This window comes from Pogoniulus pusillus, chromosome 3, assembly GCF_015220805.1.
Source record: "Pogoniulus pusillus isolate bPogPus1 chromosome 3, bPogPus1.pri, whole genome shotgun sequence".
In the NCBI taxonomy this organism is placed as follows: domain Eukaryota; kingdom Metazoa; phylum Chordata; class Aves; order Piciformes; family Lybiidae; genus Pogoniulus; species Pogoniulus pusillus.
The window spans coordinates 27,009,651-27,030,738 of record NC_087266.1 but is presented as its reverse complement, the minus strand read 5'-3'; the positions used below and the strand labels follow the sequence as shown (position 1 = coordinate 27,030,738).

The 21,088-nt window shown below is 40.0% G+C and overlaps 1 protein-coding gene across 3 annotated transcripts in view; it reads left to right on the top strand.

Annotated features, from left to right (window-relative positions):
* Positions 1 to 21,088, top strand: part of DCLK1 (doublecortin like kinase 1) — a 265,632-nt gene that overhangs the window by 211,978 nt on the left and 32,566 nt on the right. For all 3 annotated transcript variants that reach the window (XM_064173100.1, XM_064173116.1, XM_064173107.1), the window contains 6 exons: positions 5,786 to 5,843; positions 6,581 to 6,700; positions 12,364 to 12,510; positions 18,781 to 18,914; positions 19,563 to 19,640; positions 20,274 to 20,370. In XM_064173100.1, the coding sequence (XP_064029170.1) occupies positions 5,786 to 5,843; positions 6,581 to 6,700; positions 12,364 to 12,510; positions 18,781 to 18,914; positions 19,563 to 19,640; positions 20,274 to 20,370 (634 nt within the window). The remainder of the gene's footprint in view (positions 1 to 5,785; positions 5,844 to 6,580; positions 6,701 to 12,363; positions 12,511 to 18,780; positions 18,915 to 19,562; positions 19,641 to 20,273; positions 20,371 to 21,088) is intronic.

Below are 21,088 nucleotides of genomic sequence, written 5' to 3'. Positions count from 1 at the left end.
GAATTTCAGGTGCCCTTTGGTAGTATTGTTAAAACCAGGAGAACATGAAGTAAAAAAGACAAAAGGTTCCTGTATGTGTAATTATTATAAGATTGCTCATGTTAGAAAGTAGCAGTGTAGAGAGAGTAAAATTGCTAGAGCCAGAGATGTCAAAAAGAACAAACAAAAGAGATGTCAAGGTCTGATAATAAAATTCCACAAGTCAAGGTTTATATCCCCTATTACCATATCCTACAGATGAGACTCTTTGAGAAGACTGCAGCCTCACCTGTGGGCTCAAAGAAAGATTTTTTTAAATTTTTTTGCTGTTTAGCCTGTAGGAGTCTAATATAAATCTTAGAGAAATAGTCAAGATTACATCTTATGGCAGCTGATGATAAATTAGCATGGCTGGTTTTAAACTAGAGTCTCTCTGGAAGAAGACTCTCTGCATTTGAAAGTGTCTGACGAGTCAGAGACCATGATGACAGCTGTTGGGGAGAGGGAGTGCTTGCAGGACTTGGCCAGAGCTGCATAAGAGTGAGTTCATGGTGAAGCTGGTCATTCGAAGGGTGATAGCTGTTTAGATCAAACCCCAGGGTCTGAGCACTAAACTAGGGGATATGAATACCTAGAGGAAAGAAAGCAATATGAAAACAAGAAAGCACTGTAAAAGATATGTAGGGGGCATGCCTGATGAAAAACATGGGCATAACCATATAGGTTAAAAAAGAGAAAAAGACAAGCTAAAAGTGAGTAGTGATTGACAGAAACAGCTTACAAGTCAAAAATTAAAGAGCTGAGGTTTTGGTACGCTCAGCTGAAAATACCAGTTATGCCACGAGATAGTCTCATGTGCCAGAGTGCACTTTACAACTCTTTCTCAAGCTGAGAGAAAAGACATGAACAAAATTAAACCTAGGTCTCACCACACCTAAAAATAATACTGATTACAACATCCTTGACAGTTTTGATGGTTTGGGTGTTACCCACCCCCACACACACTTTGGAAATCACCCAGACTAGACTCAGCCGGCTCTGGAAATTGAGTGAAGCTTATATTTACAGTTTAGCAGAATATACGAGCAGATATTTACAGTATATACAGTTATATACAGATTTACACAAGGTAAAAGGTAATACAGAAACACAACAGCCCTCCCAGAAACCTGAGTCCCCAGGAGAGGCTCCCAACTGCCCCTTCACCTTCCCCCTACCCCTCTCAACCTTACCCCAGTCCCGTGGAAGAATGGAGGTTGAGCCAGGGGCTTAGGAAGCAAGGTGGATTAATCAAAGAAATGGCAGAGAGGGGTGAGGTTAGAGAGGAAGCTCAGCCAGTTCCCCAGCAGAAGTGCTGAGTGTGTTTTTATGGTTTGATTCTTACTTTTATACATCTCAGCAAGCCTATGAGTGAAGTAGACATCACCATTGTTTTCCTTTCACAGCCTGTAATCTAGTTCTCACCAAAACATTCTAGCCTGCTCCATACTAGCACAAGAGTTTAAATGAAAATTGTTCCCTGTCCTCTTGTCTATCGCACTAGTCCCAGAAGGATCCAACAGTACAACGTATCCAGTGAAAAAGTGTGCAAGTAGCATGATTATTCAGCTTTTCCTAGAGAGACACTCTTACAGTCTCTGAGCTATACCATTCCATAAGTCCCATAAGTTACTACTTTGGGAGAGTTTGAAAATTAGAGTAGAATTGTATCTGTTAGTTTCCACTTTTAAAGCAGTATGCCATTGCCGTAACAAGTGTGAAATCAGAAATTAAAGGCTCAGAGGGTAAATTAAAGCCAGTACATGTAAAGCCCCTTCAAAAACATTCTTTACAGTCCAAAGCAAAAAACAGGTACCTCACTTCAAAGCCTGATATGTCCATCATTTTCGAGTCAGAATTAATGGGGTGATACCTGTGGTGGAGGACTTTTCCACTTTCTCCTGACGTACAAATCCTGTGTGCATTAGACTTCAAAGGAGTAGCACCACGAGGTGTTAAGGAAGTAGGAATTGGTTGTTACACACCTTTGCTGATCATGTGGATACTTCTCCTTCGCTGTGAAGACCAGTGCATGTGCACTGATGCTCTAAGTGCATTCACAGGCGTTTCCCTCTGACAATGTACAGTTCAAGTAGAATCCAAAAAACTAAATCAGAGTTTTCATGTGAGGAGTTTTAAATCCAGCTCTGCGTGTCTGTGAACGCCCAGGCACATAGACGTATGCACGCAAACACATTTAATCCATGCATAAAAATAATGCAGATAGATTTTCTTCCCCAGTGCTATGAAAATCTTGGTGGACTCCATGATCTCCTGGAGTCTTTTCCAACTCCTAATATCCTGTGATCCTGTGAACTTCAAAGAAGCTTAAAACAGACAGGGGCTGGATCATGGAGCCTGTTACTAACTAGACATCTAGCTCTGTGCCCCACGGTAGTGCTAGGGGTCCAGATTTTTATCCAGTTATAGCACGTTTCCTACTTTGTGTGGCACCTTTTTATTGCTTGGGTTGAGTGATAGGTGAGAGGTGATATGCTGGTCTCGCTGCGCGTTTCTGGCGTGTGTATTTTTGTCGGGCGTGTAAGTTGCAGTGCTGCTGACAGCCTGCGGTTCTGCAGCTTTTTAGGGAAAGGGATTTGCATTATCTTAGCTTTAATTTTCTTTTTACCAAAACAGAGAGCAGTCAGAGTTGTCAGCTGCTCGTTACATATCTGCTCCATTGTATATGTAATTTGTCCTGTGATGTTTTTATATGTGTTCATTTTTAACTTTCAGATACTTCCAAATTCTGACATTTCCTCACTAGCTCAGATTTCCCAATGTTTTGGAGTATATGGAGTCTCCCATGGCCAACAAAAACCATCAATTTCCTTTCTCATGACAGAAAGGAAGAATTCCTAGGGAAACTAAGCAGCTTTAAAAAGACTCCTATTGATAGAGGGTATATTATGTCTCAGTTTAAACCCCAGATATCTTAATTTCTAGTGTTCCTTCTCCTACCTCCTCCTTCAATTCTTCTAAAATAGTGTCCATATCTCTGACTGTCCCATCACTGATCTGCGACTGTAGGCACCAATGAGCAGCACTGAGAAGGAGTGTGACCCATTTCTGGAGTCTGTAGCGTTGAAATCCTTTGTGGGTGACTACAGAAATGTGAAGGTTTTAACTTGCTTAAGTCTTGAACAACCAGGCTGTACTTTTTTCCCAAGTCATAGAATCATAGAATCAACCAGGTTGGAAGAGACCTCCAAGAACATCCAGTTCAACCTATCCCCCAGCCCTGTCCAATCAACTAATGGCACTAAGACCATGGCACTAAGTGCTCCATCCAGGCTTTTTTTGAACACCTCCAGCAACGGTGACTCCACCACCTCCCTGGGCAGCCCATTCCAATGGCAAATCACTCTCTCTGGCAAGAGGTTCCTCCTAACATCCAGCTTCTACCTCCCCTGGCACAACTTGAGACTGTGTCCCCTTGTTCGGTTGCTGGTTGCCTGGGAGAAGAGACCAACCCCCACCTGGCTACAGCCTCCCTTCAGGTAGTTGTAGACAGCAATAAGGTCTGCCCTGAGCCTCCTCTTCTCCAGGCTGCACACCCCCAGCTCCCTCAGCCTCTCCTCATAGGGTTTGTGTTCCAGGCCTTTCACCAGCTTTGTCACCCTTCTCTGGCCACTTTCCAGTATCTCAACATCTCTCTTGAATTGAGGAGCCCAGAACAAACATAATCATTCAGTCCAATTTCTTTGATGTCTTAAAGCAGATTGCCTTTGCTCTCTGCTGACCTAAGAACTCAAACCAAACTAATGTTTTTTTTCTTTTTACTGGAGTCCCCATTTTTCTTTAAATTAATACTTAGTGGTACATCATTGCCAGAGGAGTTCTCCACGCTTAAATGCAGCAGTGAAAATGCCCAGTCAGTTTCCTGATGAGGTGTTTTCAGTTCGTGCCTTACTTTGCATGTTGTATTTGACAGGCTGTGTACACATTCAGGCACGTTCGTTTCTCTGTTTAACTTACACTAAATTTATCAATTTAATGTATTGGCTTAACTATGTTTTGCTAAATGAAGAATGAAAAAAAAGATCACCTCATATGCTTGAGAGAGGTCATATTTTTCCTTCATTTTTTGACAAAACATATACCTAAGGACAACGTAATAGACTTTTTCAAACTGCGTAGATACTTAACTACAGAGTGAAGATGTTTCAGTAAGTGCTTCTTAGAATCATAGAATCAGCCAGGTTGGAAGAGACCTCCAAGATCATCCAGTCCAACCTAGCACCCAGCCCTAGCCAGTCAACTAGACCATGGCACTAAGTGCCTCATCCAGGCTTTTCTTCAACACCTCCAGGGACGGTGACTCCACCACCTCCCTGGGCAGCCCATTCCAATGCCAATCACTCTCTCTGGCAACAACTTCCTCCTAACATCCAGCCTGTACTTCCCCTAGCACAACTTCAGACTGTGTCCCCTAGTTCTGTTGCTGGTTGCCTGGGAGAGGAGACCACCCCCCACCTGGCTACAATGTCCCTTCAGGTAGTTGTAGACAGCAGTGAGGTCACCACTGAGCCTCCTCTTCTCCACCCTAAACACCCCCAGCTCCCTCAGCCTGTCCTCATAGGGTTTGTGTTCCAGTTCCCTCACCAGCTTTGTTGCCCTTCTCTGGACACGTTCCAGCACCTCAACATCTCTCTTGAATTGAGGAGCCCAGAACTGGACACAGGACTCAAGGTGTGGCCTGACCAGTGCTGAGTACAGGGGCAGAATAACCTCCCTTGTCCTACTGGCCACAATCTTCCTGATGCAGGCCAGGATGCCATTGGCTGTCTTGGCCACCTGGGCACACTGCTGCCTCATCTTCAGCCCACTGTCTATCAGTACCCCCAGGTCCCTTTCTTCCTGGCTGCTCCTTGTATCACCTACTCTCTGTTTAACCTTATAGTGAAGCTCGAGCTTGTGAGGACAGCTCCTTCATTTCATCCTTACAGCCATCTTTTTGGGTTTGTATAACCTAAGAAATGGAAGTTGGTATCGTTAACTTGTCTACAAGCTTATTCTTCTGTGTTAGCATTCTAGATAATAGAGATATATGAGAGTAATAAATATTATATGGTTTCCAACAAATCGCTTAAAAGGAAATGTGTTTTCATCCTGAACTAATTTTCTCTACTTTCATACTGTGTCCAGATCCTTTCATATTCTGTTCTATAAAGATCATGTTTAACTCTGATAAATATCATATACATACCGGATGCATTAAACATCATTCCAGAGTCTGACTTTTTCTTTCTATTATAGCAGTTGTGAGTGTAGATGGGTAATGTAGATGGAAAGTAGAGTGTAGATGTCATTTCATTTTAATTAGAAACAAGAAAAGTGTTTTCCTTAGCTTATTTTTTTAAAATAACAGAAAACAAAAGTTTCATTTTGAAAAGCTTTGTGTCTGTAAATACTACATAATACTTTCACAGAAAACCACAACTACTACTACAAAATGAAAGGAAAAAAGAAAAAAATATGTGGGTTTTTTTTTTTTAAATCAAACAACCAAGCAAAACCATTGAAATGTCTTCATTTACCACAAAAATGCTTAATGCTTTTTTTTCTCAGGCATAGGTACTCAATAAATTTGACTCAAGTTCACAATTCCAGAATTCCAGTCAATTCCAAGCTTTGTGTCTTGACAAAACAAACAGAATAGTTTTCTTGCCCAGACCTGCTGTGCTCAAATGATGAATGTAAACTGGACTGACCTAAATAGACAACGTGATCGAAAAGACAATCTTTTTCTTTTCTTTTTCTCCAGATCAACTGGTAGAGAATATGCACTGAAAATAATCAAGAAAAGTAAATGCAGAGGGAAAGTAAGTACAAGATTCACATGAGATCAAAAGAGTCTTCTTTTTCCCCAAAAAAAGATCGGTTTTCATAATAGATCAGTTTGGAAAGCTATTGGTATTTGTCTTCTTCCTGGCAAGTAACAGAATCCTTTAGGTGGACGTGTTTGCCTGCCTCCTGGAGGCTCTGGAAATACCAGTGTAAAAGGCTGCACTGTGTCTTCCTAGGTGCATGTGTTGGTTCTCCGGTGGGTTCGGTTTGTGTGGGCACTCTTGCTCGTTACGTCTGTAATATGCTCTCTAATTCAAGATGGTACAGAAATCAGAAAAACAGTGCTAATGATTGTAACACCAATCAGGGCTAAAGAGTAGGCAAAGCTAAACAAAGCTATGTCAGTTTTACACCAAGCGGCTGTTGGCTTTTGAAATCCACAATGATAGATTCTCTGCGATGCTATCATGTTTTTAAAACTAGAGATTCTTTGTTGGAGAAGTGAGTAATTAGAAGCTTCCATATTTAACTTTCTCTGCATCAGGAACATGTCTTTCCTGGCATTTTCTTTTTCTGTGTTCTACTCTCTGTCCTTTCAGTTATTACACTGATGTTGTTTCTAAACATATTCCTTCCAGATTGCTGAAGGCAACATATAATAACTTTAAAAAGTAAAATAAAAATCCATGCAGGTCCCAGTTCCATCTGCTTTTTTATTGTGATTTTTTTTCCCAGCAAGCCATAGTCATTGAAGTTTTATTTTGTGTGACAGGAACACATGATCCAGAATGAAGTATCTATTTTAAGACGAGTCAAGCACCCCAATATTGTACTTCTGATAGAGGAGATGGACATGCCAACTGAGTTGTACCTTGTGATGGAACTTGTTAAGGTGAGTATTTTGGAGACAATGTACTTTTATAAAGAGCTGCTTCAATCATGTCGTGACATTTCATTTGTACTAAATCCTACTAAAAATAATGGACTCACAGAATATTTTAGAATGGAAGTAGTTTCTGAGGGCAGCTATATCTAGCACCCTACTGAAATATGTGTCAGATTTGGGTTTATAACTTTCAGATATTTCAATTATTTGTCTAACTTTCTGAAAGCCACGCTCAGAAGTGTCTGTGGACAGTACTGGGGAGACCAGTTTTATTCACACCCCCAAAAGAAGTCTCTTTAAAAAAATATATCTCAAGTAAACATCTCTGCTTTGAGATTAAAAATAAACTCAGTCCAAGTAGCCATAAATACCAGCCTTCAAATTCAGTATTTTTGACAGAATAGAATTTTATTAAATTTTATTGATATATGTTAAATTTAAACAATATTACCTGCCTTTTTTTTTCCCCTACTGATTTATATTAATACATTACCAGACTTGCCTCTTCAGAAATAATCTAAATTTAAACTGGAGCTTGAGGGGAACAAAAGAAAAAAGCCTGCTATTTAAAGCATGGTTCTACTCTGAAAAATGACTTTGCAAATGCAGTATTTTATATTTGGGACCCTATTTATTTCTTTATAATAACTCTCAGATTGTTTGCATTTATTCCACACATGGAAGGAATTGCTTATTCAAACTGGATTAAGAATTCAGACCATTTTGTCTCTTGCCTCTATACTTCAAGAGTCTAGCGCAAGAAGTATGACTTCAGCTCTCAGTTCTGGTGCTAAAACACAAGTGCATTAAAAAAACTGCATAAAAGGCAGTAAAAATAAATTCGAGTAAATTGTACAAATTAGAACATAAAACCACTGAGGACATCTTGTCACCCATGCTTACTTTAACAGAATACACCTGTTTTCCACATTCCCTAATGAGATCAGCAATTCTCCTTCCTTCCTCAGTTATTTTGTGGGAAGATCTTTCCAGCAGCCATCTCCATTTCTGCATCTTGATCGGTAGTTTCTCCTGGAGTAGCTATCATGTCTACACCTGGGAATTCTAGTTTTAAGTATTTAAGGACAAAGATTACAGTGAAGCCATGCAGCAGCAGCATTTGTGTTGTATGTGTGTGCTCAGCACCTGTGAGTAAATCAGGTGCCCTGAACCCTCGCAGTCAGATCACTTCCACTTGCCTTAAGCTCAAAGTGTGGTCACCTTTGGCAGACATTCTCTGCATCAGTAAGTAGAAACAGGCACCACATTCAGGCACGTTTGTTTCTCTGTTTAACTTACACTAAATTTATCAATTTAATGTATCAGCTTAACTATGTTTTGCTAAATGAAGAATGAAAAAAAAGATCACCTCATATGCTTGAGAGAGGTTATATTTTTCCTTCATTTTTTGACAAAACATATACCTAAGGACAACGTAATAGACTTTTTCAAACTGCGTAGATACTTAACTGCAGAGTGAACATGTTTCAGTAAGCGCTTCTTCTTGTATCACCTACTCTCTGTTTAACCTCATAGTGAAACTAGAGCTTGTGAGCAGAGCTCCTTCATTTCATCCTTACAGCCATCCTTTTGGCTTTGTATAACCTTAGAAATGGAAGTTGGTATCATTAATTACTGCATCAGTAATTAGAAACAGGCACCACCAGAGATGATGAATGAAAGCACTTTTGGTGAGTAGGATTGCTATCAGCTTTGCTTTGGTTGTAGGTGGTGATTAAAGAATGGACTTATGTAGGCACATCCTTGAGATCTTAGGCAGAGTGATCTCAAGCCCAAGTGTTTCTTAAAGGACTTCTCAATCCCTAGGTTGGAATATGAGAGCTAGGACAATGAAAGGTTTTCAGGTTTGTTCTGTCATTCCCCTGTGCTCCCAGGCAGTGGTGGTGACACAAGCTGTGTTCCCACTGCTGTGTGAAATAACATAGCTTCAGATCAGATGCTTTCAGCCGTTTAACACTATTTTAATCATAATTACTGCTCTTTTGTATGATAAGTGAGTTTGCTCTGTGTTCCATGCTACTGTAGGTTTTTCCCAGTGTCCATGAGAACTCATTCAAGGGTACCTCAGTACTCTTGCACAAGAACATTGTAATGTAGCTACAGCTTCAGCCTGCATTGACAAATGCTTCATCTTGGCCCCATGAGGTGCGCTAAGAAGTAAAAGCTGTGCCTTGTCTAACATGCCAAGACATAAGCACATAGCTGATTTTATGGGTGTAACCTGCTGTGTTATTCATGCTTGGAAAATGTTAAAACTGCAGTCTCTGGTGGATTTTAATCGAAGTCCTACTCAGTTAAATAAGAGAGGGGGACCTCACAAAATAACTAGCCTATGAAAACCATCCATTATATTTGCCTTCTGGAAAGATCTGTTTTCTTACACTCTTTCTTTACTCTTCAGAATTGCTGCACATACAAAGATATTTATGCTTTTAGTTGTGCTGTAGAAGGGCTTTATAGATAGCTCTGTAGTTCAGCCAGCCTAGAGAGCACTGCGTTAATGTTCCTTATTGTTATGTAGAATAATAGAAGAAATTTAGAAGAAATATCCTCATCCTAGGAAGTCAACTTTGTTTCTTTGAGGTAGATGTCTATTCCTTAATATTTAGTTGGGATAAAAAGCCTTCTTATACTCTGTGGGCACCAGGGAAGGTATTTCTGGAAAGACATTAATTGTTAATTCATCAATTGCTTGCCAACTGTTACTATTTCATAGCGTTCACTGCTAGAATTGATTAACCATCTGTTATTGACTGACTTGTGAAGACCTGACTTTCAATCAAGCTGACAGACAGGAAAGAAATCCAAGGAGAAAAGGCTTGATACCACAGAGCAGGGCTTCAGTTAATACCACCCTGCATTAATTGGCAGTAACATGTTTGACATAAGTGGCTGCAGCAAATACTGCCCTCACCTCATGGCGGAAAGGCTGTTCATTGCTTTGTAAAGTGTAAGAAAAAGCACTTCATAAATACAAATATAAACACATTGCAAGTGGTGCTTGTAAAAGGAAGCAAGGACCCAATTTCTGGCACGTTGCCTTTTTACACAGTGAAACAAAATTGTTATTCAAAGCTAACAGAGTTTTGGCCAATTTAAGAAGCAAGATTTATGGCAGAGTTTCCTTTACTGCTCCAGGATATGATTTCACTTTTGCAGAAGAAAAGAGAGATTATATCATTTACATAACAAGGTAATAAATAAATAATTGGTTGCTCTACTTCCAAGTATACTTCCTCATGTGTGCAGATGACAAAAACTGCCATTTCACTCCAGAACAGGGGATTTAAGACTGAAATGTCATCCTGAACTCACCCCTTATGCCTAAATAAATGATAGTGACCTGCTGTGTGGATCAGCTAAGCAGAACCTTGCAGGTTAAAGTGCTCTTCAGGGAAAGGGAAGTCTGAAAACAATTCTGCCTGATACAGCAGTCAGCTCTTTTAACTCTTTCCAGGATATCACCTCTCTTTTAAATGCAAAGAATCCCAGAGACTAAATATTTATTCTGTTTTCTTAGCAGGCTACCTGGTAAGAAACTTTTCTAAGTAAAGGACACCATTTAAATGGAGAAAATTATTCTGCTTCAGATTGGCTTGACCATCTGTTAATGTGCTCTGCAGACTCGTATCTTTTCCTGACTTTAGGTTTCTCTTGCACATGAACATATCTTCTTTTCATTCTGACTTTAGGCCAAAATTTTCCCTTCTCTTTTTAAGGTTCAGCTTCTTTCTTGCTCCTCGTATCTCATCTTAGACTGCCGCCTTTGTTTGGAGGCAGATCCTTTGTGGATGTTATTGACACTTCTCTGGAGCATCTGGAACGTATTAGATAAGAGCAAAGATTTTTCTAATCCACTACCTCATGTTAAAAAAGCAGCTGGTGCAGGGGCTTCGTAGGAAGGATCTTAGGGAAGATAGATTATTTGTCCCACGTATTTTGCCACATGCTGATATCTAATACTTAGGCATCAGATACTGCCCTGGAATACATGGGATTGTACTTCTGCCAAATATTTGGTCTTTCCCTCTAATCCTCTCTCTGGTTTGATTTGGCCTTTTATTCTTCCTTTGCCTTGACACTTGTGTATCTGGAGGTATCTTGATCAGTTAGCAGCCAGAGCAAGAGTTTTTGATGTGGTCCAGATTTGACAAGGCTTGTCTGCAAGCAGTTGCCAAAGCTGCGGTTTTGCATCTATAGTGGGAATAAACCTGCCCTGGAAGACTTCAGCTGCACCTCAAAAATTTTAAGTTTGGACTTTTTTAACAATTAATGTCCTGTCTTCTCATATTTGAGCCATTGGTGCTTGTCTTTTACTGCCTTTGGTGGTTGTCTTTTCCTCCTTTTCCTGGGAAAATTCCTTTGATGTTTCTCCCCTTTTCCTTCTTTCTCTTAGTGAAAATAATGTTTACTCTGGAACACAGCCCTGAAAAAAAACCCCAGCAAATAACTTGAGTCTCTTGATAAGATCATGAGAGCTGGCAAAGCTGGGATTCCTTTGTGACCTTCAGAAAATTTCTACTTTTTCTTTAAAATACAATTTATTGTGGTTTTTTTCCCTTAATGTTTTGGCTGCAGAAGTGATATTTTGCACTGTTTTTGCAGAATTATGCTTTCCCTTCTCTTCTTTGTTTTGTTGGTCTGCGTTTTCTTCATGGTATTTCTTTGATTTTTGCTGAAGGATCAATATTTCAGAGCAGTATCTCTCAGTTTTAATTCCACTCTGTCAAGCATTTGCATGTTCTTCCCACTTGTCAGCTCAGCTCTGGAAATACAGTCCAAATGTCATAGCTGCCTCAGATCCCAGTGAAGATCATTTCAACTTTGAGGACCTACAATTTATGGTCCTTATTTTTTCTTTTTTTTATTCTCTCTTATTTTTCTTTCAATGACAGTAGCTTTTAGGTGAGTTAGACAGCATGATGGGCTGGAAACAGCACAATTTTCCACCTGGATTTGTAGCTGTGGTGAAATACAAATGTTAATTCTGAAGTGCCTTCCAATATAATTGTCTGATATATATTATGGAAAGTTCTTCAGCATTAGCTACAAGAAGCATCAAGCTACCTAAAAACTTCATACCATGTATACATGAGCACGTGGTTACTAAACCCCATGTTTTCAATGTTTTATGAGATGGAAACAGACTTTTAAAAGATGCTAGCAGTGATGACAAGTAGCTTGTTAGAGTTTTCCTCAGAGTTCCTTTGTCTTTCTGGAGTTCAATCAGGCTTGGGGGAAAAGATTTATTTCAGCCTGTTTGTGGTTATAATAAAGAGTGCCAAGGGTTAGTATGTGGCGTCATGACAGACAAGTATCTAGATATTGCCAGGAATTTGCAGCAGGGGCTCTGAACACACAGGTTGACAAGTGCTGGGTGTGTTGCAAAAGCAACAGCAAGAGGGAGCAGTCTGCAGACTCCGGCCTCTTGGCTAACCGAATACATCATGACAAATGGTTCAAAACTGCTGATATGCTCAGTTGTCATTATGGAGGATGTCATCATAATAGCCATAGATTATAGCTGCAAGAAAACTGTGCTGCTCCTCCTTCCTTCTCCTTTGTAATTGATGCTTCTTGGTCTTCCCTAAATTCTTCCATCATTTCACAAGCAGTGTTGCTCATATGCCGTGGTGATTTTTCTCCAGGGAGGAGATCTTTTTGATGCTATTACTTCCACCAACAAATACACAGAGCGAGATGCCAGTGGGATGCTTTACAATCTGGCCAGTGCCATCAAATATCTTCACAGCCTGAACATTGTCCACAGAGATATCAAGCCAGAGAACCTACTGGTAAGTAAATATTCAGCTTTCTGTATTGTTGAATGCTTGAAAGTGTATGAGAGAAGGTCTGTGCTTGTCCATCCTTACACACACATGCTAAGTTGATTTCACTCTTTTAAGTCATTAGTCTTTTAATTTTAAACTTAACATTCTAAAGGTCTCCTAAGAATAATGGCTACCACAAAAAGAGCAGTGATATAAGCTGGTATATCTAGACTGTTCCTCAGGACACAGTGTCAGAGTTGTTCCAGTGATTGCTAGAAGTGATCTTTAGTAAGATGCAGTATAATTTTCAGCTTCTCATAAATACAAAGCTGTTCTGCCCTTAGTAGATTATTCTGGACTTCCACAGCAACCTAAGTAGTTAGCAGCAGCTCAGTTTTTACAGATGTGGTGGCTGTAAATGTTTTTCACTCTTCACATCAGAGAGAGGGACAACCAGGGAGAGATCTCATTGCCCTTGCTTTCCATGTTGCATTTCCTGTGTAATTATAGTGCTGATTTTTATTCAGCCACCTTCCCAGATTGACAGCCTAAGTCTTCCTTTCTCTGACTGACTCTGTATGAGCTCTACCACTGAAGACAATGCAAGACATATCCTGGCAATTAGCCCTTCCAAGAATTTTGCACTCATGAATGCAGCAAATGTGTTCTCTAATTTTCTTCTGAGAAATAAAATTCTGAGAATTAATTAATTTTTCCTGGTTGTTTCAATGTTCTCTGAGTTTTCCCAAATTTTCTGGCATGTTCCAGTACCAGCCATAACTGGTACTGTTTAAGATACCTGTAATATAAATTCTCTCAAGTGATATGCTCTCTGGCATGACTTAATGAATTTGGTCCTGCTTAACACTGAAGAGGTTTTATTGGAAAGCTGCCTCAAGCAGATCTTGCTAAACTTCTAGAAGGTGGGATTTTTACAGTTGAGATTCCTCTAATGGCAGATGTCTTTATAACTCTGGGTGAGGAAGTAGCCTGACCTTATTTTCCAGAAACTGCTAAAAACACAACATCTTACCCCAACCACAACTGAAGTTTACCAGACCAGCTCAGATGGCGTGGAAGTAAGATAAAGCTGTATTTACAGCTGAATTTCCAAGCATATATACACAATATATTGACATCTATTTACAGTTATATACAATTGAGAAATAATACAGAAATCCAGATATTCCTGATGGACAAAGAAGGTCCAGAAGGGACCAAACACCACACGCTCCCAGACAGAAAACAACCAGCAAGGCTTACGTGTTATTGTGATGAAGTATGCAAAATTAATAACCTGCATTAATTTTGATGTCCAGGTGAAGATTGTTAATAACTATAAACACTGTTTATTAAACATTAAATCTTGCCAGAAAACTTATTCACAATGTTCAAAATGCAGAGTTTGGAAACTTATACGCAGAAGGAACAGGCAAAACTAGAACAGTTATTTGTTAAAGTGGCAAACGCAAACATTATACTGGAAGAGAAGGTTCTTGTGGTTAATTATACTACTTATCCACTAGATGGACACAGGAAGACACTTTTCTGCTTATGGCAGAAGGCAAATAGTAAATTACAAGGAGCTCTAAGTATTTACTCACAAAATAGTATCAAACAGTACCCAAAGTACGTGGAGAGGTTGATGCCAATGGTCTCAAAGCTATTAGAGGCTTTGGAGTTTCCCAGGCTCTTTTCTCAGGAAGCTGGGAGTCTATAGGATGGTTTCTGACCTGGTTCCTCTTGATTCCTGATTCAGAAGAAGCCTTGCAGAGAGGCAGGCAGGATGCAATGCAGTGTGCAGTCTTGGCACAATGTCATGCTGGCTAGGCAGCAGAACACCATGCTACCTACTCATCCCTTTTTGTCAATACAGCCTGAGACTAATGGGCCTTTGGATATAGATTAGCCAATCAGAATGGCACTTTGTCTAGCTTGACCATATTAGGTGATGCCAGGGCTTTTGTTTTCCTTTCCTGTGGTTGCTTCCCCCAGCACAGAAGGAGAGGGAGCAGGAGAATATGTCTGGACAAGCCAGAGTCCTTAAACTCAGTGGCTCCAGGTTCTTTGTTCTCTTTCCTGCAGTTGCTTCTCCCCACAGCAGAAGCAGAGGTAGAGCAGGAAAACATGCCTGGGCAAGCCAGGGCATGTATAAGCCCATTGTGTAAGCCCATTTTTGGCCTATTTAGGCCTACCACAACAGTTTTCTGTTAGCCAAGGTCAGTGGAAGAGATTAGAGTGGAGCGAAGAAACGAAGGGAAAAGCACCCAGAAGCAAAGATGAAAGAATTGTTCATGGTTTGGCTTTTTATTCCTTTTAACCAAACCAATGCATGGTATAGATTTTGTCATTATTTTCTTTTTTACAACCAGTGATCTAATTTCTCTCGTTAGAATATCCCAATCATCCTTAAACCAGCACAGCTGGTCAAACATGTCCCAAGACTGAGAGCCCCATAATCAGGGAAAAAAACAGGATGAGTAGGCTCTGACAAAAGCTCTTAAGTTTCTATAGGAATAATATGGAGGGTGAAGAGGAACATGGTACTCTGGAGAGGGCACCCAAAGGCAGATGGTCATCTGGAGCCTCCTCATTGCATCTCTTCCAAACTCCTAGGAGAGCTTTACTTTCACCTCCTTTGTTCTCCTCTCTATTTTTTCCTTTTCCCCAAAAGTAATTTTCATGCATAGAGTTGATGTGTGCCATCAGCTGTAGACCCTGCTGATGAATCTTTGCATGCATGAACCTGTCTCAACATCTTGTGTGCAACACCAATTATTTCTGTAAGTGCTTAAGTATTCCTGATTACCCTCAAGGCATGCTAAGCCCACCTAACCATCAACTGTCCAGGAGTTTTTAGGGCATGCTGAATACTTGTGATTTTCTGGCATTTTTTTGTTCTCTGGAGGGTGTCTCCATGCTTTTTAATTGGAACATTTTTCATAATTGCTGCTATTTAGCACGTTTATTTTGTCAAGACATGGGATGTCTTTATAGCCATATAATAAACCCTGGAGAACAACTTCTCTGACTGTTACCATCTGCACTGATCACAAGAGCAGCTTAGAAAATTCTGACAGTCTTTATAGTAATAGGATACATATGGTGGCACACAGTTATGTGTGGCTGCATTCAATTAGTGTTGTACAATTACACAGTTTTATTGCTTAGTTAAAACAGTGAAAGCACTACATAGTGGATAATTTGCACTAATCCCCACTTCTTTAATTGCCCCACGGTATTTAAATGCAGTGGAACATATATAGTGTTTCTTATGAATAACATGAGCATTAAATTATCTTTCACATTCCTTGACTGGCAAGTTACACACCACAGCTTCACATTGGGCTCGTTTTTATGTGGAGTTATAACAGGGTGAGGAAAAGTTACTTTCTTACAGTTTTACAAGTCAATTGAAGTAGTCTTCTAGGGAAGGTAATTCCTGGAAACACATGAGGCAAAATACTAGAAATTGCACAGTCGCAAACCTTGCTCATTGGTAAACATTGCCAAACAAGCTTCTTCCTCAATTACTTTCTAGGACATGAGTCACACAAGGTGCAGTCTGTTCAATTTATGAACATTCTCCAGGTTAGCAGAGCTCAGAGAAGGCTTTGTAAAAGATAACCACATTAAATAGAATATGAGATGCTAATTAGGTTGGATTCAGCTCTTGATGTCTAAGTGCACACTCTACATTTTTCAGCAAGTGAATATTTAAAGCTCTAGTCTCTAGCTTTTAATTAAAACTGTTGTTGAAATTAGATTTATTACTGCCATTTCAGAGAGCACTTTCTTTAGTTTCAGGAACCAGATGTATTTAACAATCTGTGTTTTTAATAAAATCAGAATTGCCTTTTTTCCACTGCTTTTCTACAAGCCTATCTTTTTCTTTTTTTTCTTTCTTTTTTTTCTGATTTAGTAACAGAGAAATGTGAATCCATATCACATTACTGGTCCTCTTACAGATCCAATTGTATTATTAAAAATAATGTAAGGAAAGGAGAACTTTGTGTGTTCTGAATGTCTGCTCCTGGCTGTGTCACCTGGTGGCAGGGAGTCAAGGCAGAGGGGTTTTCTTTCTAGACATGAGCGAATTTCACAAAGAAGAAACCAACAGGAGGCTGTATATTATAACTAATTATTACAATCTGTAGCAGATCTGTAGCCAACAGTGGTAAGGGACTTCAAGATTTCATTTTTGCACCAAGTTCCTTTTGCACCAATGCTTCCTTATATCACAGAACCAAATAATTGTAGGAGTTGGAAGGAACCTCTGGACACCATTGAGTCCAACCCACCTGCTAGAAGACCTTTAAACTAGATTTAAAGAGAAAAGGCAAAAGATCCAAGCTCTCTGGAGATAAGTCTGAGTGAATCACACTAACATTTGAGTGGTGGCATGCTTGCAAGGCCTTTTGCAGTCTTGTTGAAGGCAGGATATGGACATTTATGCAACAGCAAAGACAAAGGGTTATTAATGTGTTGCAAAGAAGTATGTGAGTTAGTGGAGTTCTCAGGTGGCCAAGAAGACCTATAGCATCATGGCATGTATCAGCAATGCTACAGCCAGCAGGACCAGGAAAATGATCACGTTGCTGTATTTGGCACTGGTGTGGCTGCACCTCAAATACTGGGTTCAGTTTTGGGCCCTTCACTCCAAGAAGGACATTGAATAGATGGCACATGTCCAGAGGAGGGCAACAAAGCTTGTGAAGGGTCTAGAGAATAGGTCTGGTGATGAGCAGCTGGGGGAACTGGGACTGGTCAGCCTGGAGAAGAGGAGGCTGAGGGGAGACCTCATTGCTCTCCACAACTCCCCAGTCTTTTAAGAAAAAAAAAATCTAGCATTTCCCTCCGCAAACAGTTGTAGATAAATGTGTTTTCTGATGTAAGAGCAGCTGGTCACAATGGTTATTAAGGGATGTTTCAGGTTTAATTGTCAAGTGCAGTATCTTCTATTTTTGTGCAGTATTACTGCTATCATCAGGGTATCACTATCTGGTGAGCCAGACTGCATGGAGCTTTGATTTGGATTGCAAAATAGTCAAGTGATGCATGTACTTTAAGGAAAGCCTTCTGTGGATTGTTTTTGGGTTTTAAGTTGGTGTTGTAGTAAACAGCATTAAATTGTAACATAAACAATTGAAAAATGAGAAGCAGGATCACAAATAAGCAATTGGATTAAATACTCACAGTCTAGCACTTAGATACAAACAACATCTAAAGAATGTTGTTTGTGCTGCTTTTGCATTAAGCACAGATATTCCTAATGGAAAAAGTTCTCTGCTTGTGGGCTTTGCTTTTTCCTATGCTCTGCATAGCAATTTGCACAAACCCCACAACATATCAGGGGGAAGAATTCAGGTTTGAGGTTCTTCTTTTGCACTGAACCAGCTTTTAAAATTGCATCTTTTTTACTGACGTTTCTAGCTTTTTTTCTTGTGGCTGTGTTTTAATCTCCCTTTCCACCCACACACCCATGCTGCTGCTGCAAAGATGATGTTTTAAGATGGAATTTTTGCATGTACTCGTTGACAGCCTTACCTATATCCACTGAAGATGACTGTGGCATACTGTTAAGACACCAAATGGCACACAGTCGTCCATGGAGAGGGCAATGTTTCCAGGTGAAGTAGTCCAGCCAGGTTTGCATCTTGTGACTTCAATACACAGAGAAGAGTCTGTTTCTTCTATCAGTGCAGTCACCATTGCATTATCTAGAAGCTGAAATTCAGAGAATCACAGAATGTCAGGGGCTGTAAGGGACCTTGAAAGGTTCATCCAGTCCAACTCTGCTGCAGATCAGGGCCACCTATATCAGATCACACAGGAATGCATCCAGGCAGGTTTTAGTATCTCTGGAGAGGGAGACTCCACAACCCCCCTGCACAGCCTGTTTCAGTGTTCTGTCATCCTCACAGTGAAAAAATTCCTGTGCAAGTCTTTGTTCTGTACTAATGAAATGAATAAACTCAATCTTCCTATACTGGGAACTGTTTGTCAGTAGAGAGTTAACATAAGAATGTCACCACTTAAAAATCAGACTTCTGGAGTAAAGCTAAAGATTCTAGCAAGTAATATGTCCTTTGTTGGCTGGATAGCAGATAAGTTTTTTCCCAAACACCTTGCATGCATTCAAGGGAAGTTGTCCATATTGTTTGTGAATTGATGTTGTAGTAGAGCAAAAGAAAAAATACTAAATTATAAGGAACATTTCAGGCAATTATTAAATGATAGACAAATTACCTTGTTGTTATTGCGTTAAACCTTTGAATTTTCCTCCTGATTTAGGTATATGAACACCAAGATGGAAGCAAGTCCCTGAAGCTAGGAGACTTTGGCCTAGCAACGATTGTGGATGGACCTCTGTATACTGTCTGTGGGACCCCAACATATGTAGCTCCAGAAATCATTGCTGAAACTGGGTAAATCACTTCCAGTGATGATTTGTTAATGTATACACAGTGGAGCACGTTCTTGTCAGTGTACCAGACAGGAATTCCTGCAATTAAAATTTTATTATCCCTTTGCTTTGGGTATGACACAAAATCACAGGGCATAGAACAATTTTGTTGAAAGGTACATCTGGATGCTATCTTGTCCCAAAAGGTCACAGCAGAAACAACTTTGGAGTTCTATCAGGCATCAAACTTAACAGCTTAACACCGATTTACTAAGTAGCCATTTGCAGATGCAGTAAAATCCTTCAATCGTCCGGAGACTACTGACCACCATCAGTCAATTTTATTTTGTTATCACAGGCTGTCCTCTTCTTCTGATTTGTTCCACACCAGCTTGAGCAGCCCTTGTCACTTTTACAGGCTTCCTCTTGGTGGGCATCAATATTAACTCAAGAACAGAGCACAGTGTCTGCTGTGTATTCCTATAGTCTGACCTAGTGTAATTTTAGTATGTAAATGTAAAAAAGATTGAATTAGGATAGGTAGATAGGACACAGAGAAAGTTCAGACAAGAGTATATAAGAAGTTATTAATAAGTTTGCAAATGTTCCCTCTGCTCTACAGTAGTTCATAGAAATCAGATATCTCTAACCATGTCTCTCACACTTCTAGATATGGCTTGAAGGTGGACATCTGGGCAGCGGGTGTGATTACTTACATCCTGCTCTGTGGTTTTCCTCCGTTCCGTGGGTATGGACAGATCTAATCAACCATCCTTGTTCTGTGAAGTGGTCCCTGTGCTGCTTTTGCATTAAGCACGGATATTCCTAATGGAAAAAGTTCTCTGCTTGTGGGCTTTGCTTTTTCCTATGCTCTGCATAGCAATTTGCACAAACCCTACAAATGTCTATGATTTTGCTGTAAAATTTCTGTCTCATGTTTGTTTGTTTTAGTTTAAACTTCATTGCATTACAAAACAAGAGCTTCCATTACGGGTTCTGGGTGCCTTTGCCTGATGTTTAAAATACACAGTGAAATAAGCATCTTCTTTCATGGACCAAATACAACATATTTTGTGGTCAGTAAAAGGTAATTAAAATGTAAGCCCCTTGATAAGGACATGCCAGCTCTTATTCTGCCTCTCAAGGCAGTTGCAAAGTTGTGGACAGTCCCAAAGACAAGCAGGTTACCTCAGAGAGAATGTACCAAATTAATTCTATTTTGTATTCTCACCATTCACACCCATGGTTGCATGTTTGGGGGGAATCAACAGCTTCCAAAAGCATTCTAAGGGATTGCCAGCTAAAAGCAGTTTCAAGAATCTGGAAATAACTTTTTCCGTGGTTTTTGTTTGTTTGTTTTTGTTTGGTCTTTATTTTACAGAAGTGGAGATGACCAAGAAGTGCTTTTTGATCAGATTTTGATGGGACAGGTGGATTTTCCATCTCCCTACTGGGACAATGTTTCTGATTCTGCAAAGGTGGGTTTTTCAGCTAACAATATTGGCTTCTCCCATATTATTCCAAATGCTGGTATCTAATGCACATTGTTCTCTCACAGAGCTCTATTTGACATGTCTCACAAATCTCCTGCTACACCTATAAATTCCTCTGGGTCTTGTTGTTTGACCACTGTCTGTCTGTTAGACTCTAGGTGGTTCTGAAATGGACCCTGTCTGTATGCTATCTCACACAACAGAGACACCAACAGCCCTTACTGATGAAGAAAAAATTGAAGTAACTTTGTTTGACCTACACTTCTTGGAAGCAATCTGGGACTGTGCTTTATGTGTACTTATGATGTGGACCAGGTACCAACCTGGAGTATTTGAATATTATATAATAACATTATAGAGAGGCTGCTTTCTCTTTATTAATCCCATTAGACAATATGTCTGTTGCTTCTTTCTGTCAAAGAACCAGACCTGGCATTGCCTGTAACTCCTTACTGTTGTCAGCATGGTACAAAGTACAGACTAGTTCTGGCCACCAGTTCCTAGGCCATAGACTCTTGGCACATGACACAAAGGAGAAAGAGCTCGAGGTCTTCTAAGCCAGATACAGTATTTTACCAATACAGATCCTGACAGAATTCATTATACTTGCAGGGCAGGTACAAGTTTTCAACTCTTATTACCACGCTGGATTAACAGTTTAACTCACAGATTTTCTGAGGATCTGGCATGCACTGTAGTCATG